This window comes from Zea mays, chromosome 3, assembly GCF_902167145.1.
Source record: "Zea mays cultivar B73 chromosome 3, Zm-B73-REFERENCE-NAM-5.0, whole genome shotgun sequence".
Taxonomy (NCBI): domain Eukaryota; kingdom Viridiplantae; phylum Streptophyta; class Magnoliopsida; order Poales; family Poaceae; genus Zea; species Zea mays.
In genome coordinates, this window is record NC_050098.1 from 93,331,454 (window position 1) to 93,334,723 (window position 3,270).

The 3,270-nt window shown below is 48.2% G+C and overlaps 1 protein-coding gene across 1 annotated transcript; it reads left to right on the forward strand.

Annotated features, from left to right (window-relative positions):
* The first annotated feature begins 1,109 nt into the window (after nt 1–1,109).
* On the forward strand, nt 1,110–2,202 carry LOC103652102 (tubulin beta-1 chain). The gene is made up of 3 exons (XM_008677751.1): nt 1,110–1,331; nt 1,446–2,027; nt 2,144–2,202. Exons 1-3 carry the CDS (start codon nt 1,154–1,156, stop codon nt 2,200–2,202), a joined length of 819 nt encoding a protein of 272 aa, XP_008675973.1. The 5' UTR covers nt 1,110–1,153.
* Nucleotides 2,203–3,270: the final 1,068 nt, after the last annotated feature.

A 3,270-nucleotide genomic window follows, 5' to 3' on the forward strand; every position in this document is an offset into this window, starting at 1 on the left:
GCTCCGGTGGGATCACGAACTCCAGCGAGCGTGACACACTGTTCTGGTGGGGCTGGTCCTTGGCTTAAGCTTGGGAAAGCTTCACGACCTCCCGAGGAAGCTATCCGCGGGCTCGGATCGAGCGGAGGTGGGCGGGAATGGTTTGGCCACGGCGGGCGCCCTCGGGCGGCTCTGGCAGGTCGCGGGGATGTCACCGAAGCTGTGGGCTGGCTCAGGAAAGCTAGGCACGGTGCAGAGGGGGTAACAGGGAAGATGGCCGTGCATGAGGGTGGGCTTTATAGCCACTCGCGTGCGAGCGTGCTTTAGGCGCGTTCCCGAGTGCCTGCCCACGTCGAACACGTGGTGGTTTGCTTCTATCGGTGTTCAAAGGCCTGTTTGGTCGCCTTAGCGTGAAGATCTCAGCAAAATCCCGTGTAAGGTATCTTCTCTGCACCATATCCTATCTTTTCCATGTGAGTTCCAAGCAAAGATATGGTCGGGGTTGAGAGATATTGTGGTGTGAAGTTGGCTCTGTCCGAGCTGTCCAGCCCGAGACAAAAATCATGTCAAGTCGTGTCAAACGACTTAGGGCGGGGTTCAAATTTTTCCTGGGTGTTCTAGGGGTCTTTAGGCGCCGTTTTGTTAATTGGGCCCTATGGTTTTGAGGTTTGGAAAAATGTGAACATGTTTGATCTTTGAAAGAGGGCTGGTTTTGAAAGTGAGAAAATCTGATTTTTCTTTTATGCCCTTCTCTTTGGTGACCTTTTTGGGGTTTTTCTGAAACCTTTTTGGGGGTCACTCTCTTACTATTTTTGTAGTGTATTAAGTGTACTACAACTTTTATAATTAGCCCAAGTCATGATAATGTTGTTTACCTAGCCTTTTTGCTATACTTCCCTCTAGGGCTCCATTTGCCTAAAGGGATTTGAATTAGGGTTTGAGTCATTCTCTCCTCCTTAGGTGCATGATAAGGCCAAAACATGACTTCTAAGATGGGTTACACCTACTTAGGATCTTGACCCCCAAGTTTGGTGTCTTTTGCTCAAATTAAACCACATGTGATGATGGGTTCACTAGTGTAGGCTTGAGTGAAAACCCTAAGTAACACCTGGGGTGTTACACTTTCGACCGTACGCTGTTGATCTCAAAGATCAGGGAGGAGTAACCTGACTGCATGATGCTTACATTCTCAGTTTTCCCCTCACCGAAAGTATCTGATACTGTGGTTGAGCCATACAATGCCACTCTTTCTATCCACCAGTTGGTTGAGAACGCTGATGAGTGTATGGTTCTTGACAACGAGGCCCTCTACGACATTTGCTTCAGGACTCTTAAGCTGACCACCCCTAGCTGTAAGCAAACTCTTTTCTTTCTCAATTTTATCTGTTCAGCATTGCAGATAATTCCCTGCTTGTACTAGTGTATTAATGTGTGTTTTAACAATGTGTATTTGTTATTTCCTGCAGTTGGTGATTTGAACCATTTGATCTCTGCAACCATGAGTGGAGTCACCTGCTGGCTAAGGTTCCCTGGTCAGCTGAACTCCAACCTCAGGAAGCTGGCAGTGAACCTAATCCCCTTCCCCCGCCTCCACTTCTTCATGGTTGGCTTCGCGCCGCTGACGTCCCGTGGCTCCCAGCAGTACCGAGCACTCACAGTCCCCGAGCTCACACAGCAGATGTGGGACGCCAAGAACATGATGTGCGCCGCTGACCCTCGCCACGGGCGTTACCTCACCGCCTCGGCCATGTTCCACGGGAATATGAGCACCAAGGAGGTCGACGAGCAGATGATCAACGTGCAGAACAAGAACTCGTCCTACTTCGTGGAGTGGATCCCCAACAACGTGAAGTCCAGCGTGTGTGACATCCCGCCGAGGGGCCTGTCCATGGCGTCCACCTTCGTGGGCAACTCAACTTCCATCCAGGAGATGTTCCGGAGGGTGAGCGAGCAGTTCACTGCCATGTTTAGGAGGAAGGCTTTCTTGCACTGGTACACGGGCGAGGGCATGGACGAGATGGAGTTGTCTACTGATACTGAATTTCTAGGTACATTAGTTATATTCCTTTTATTTATTTACCAATACTTAGCGTAGTATACTTACATTGTAGAGCTTTCGGCTGTCAATAGGGAAATCTGCTGGGATGCTTTCGGCTATCAACAGGGAAATCTGCTAGGATGCTTGAGTTTGCTGTCAACAGGGAAATCTGCTGGGATGCTTGAGTTTGCTGTCAACTGCTGGTATCATCCAACTTGATGGCCTCACTTTCAGCAGCGGCTCCGGTCGGTGGCCCTTGCATAAGAATGGAGACTTGAGTTTGCTTGTCTCTTTTGCTGTGGAGGGTGACGTGGCATCCAAGCTCCCTGTTGGTCTTGGGCGTGCTACTGGGATTAGCACTGTTCCCATGGTGCTGCGCAGTGATTTTTACCTTTTCTTTATGTCGGCTCTGATTCTCTTGTTTAGCTACAATGTAGGGTCGTGTATCTACAGCCAGACCTGTGGGTTGTTTATTTTAGTTCAACATGTGGATCATTCCCTCAGTGATGGGGGTTGTTGTTGTTTGTAATATGTGCTATTGAATAGCCTTTTATTTTATGAACTGGCCAATGGCCTTTGTGGTTCAATTATTGTGCTTCCTGTGTTCTTCAGTTTTTGCCAATGGCCAATGGTGAATGATGGTCTGGACTGCAGCGTAGTTTCTTTGCCATTAAAACTATGAAAAAAGCAGGCAAACTGAAACTGTTTCAGCAGCTCAACTGCATAGCCAAACTGAACTAGTTTTTCTTCTTATGTAGACAAGAGCATTGCTTGTTTCAGCAGCACATTGACAGTGTCTTCCAGAACTTCAAAAGCACATTGACAGCTATTGCCAAGATGAATCCACTAGTTGCATTGGGGATGGCTCCAACTCCAGCACACCTGCCTGCGACTACTTTTCAACGGGGAAAGCAACAGAACAAGACGAGGGGAAAGGAAGTCTGATCCGTTTCAAACAAACCGACTTGAGCTCTTCAACGTAACACAAGGGGCATATTTGTCCACACGCGAGATCACTGCGACCCGTTACCTGTAGATAGATCTGTATGCCAGGTTAAGGTGAGAACAATACCAAAACTAAAAAAAGATAGACTGTTATAATAACAGGAATCTAATTTGCACCTTCGGGATACCACTTTTACGAAGCCGCGAGATCGGGATACCTGAGATCCAAAATACTCGATGAGGGGGGATTGAAACGCAAGAAACTCTAACAGCCGTAACGCGAAGCTTCCAGGAGCAGCGGATGCGTA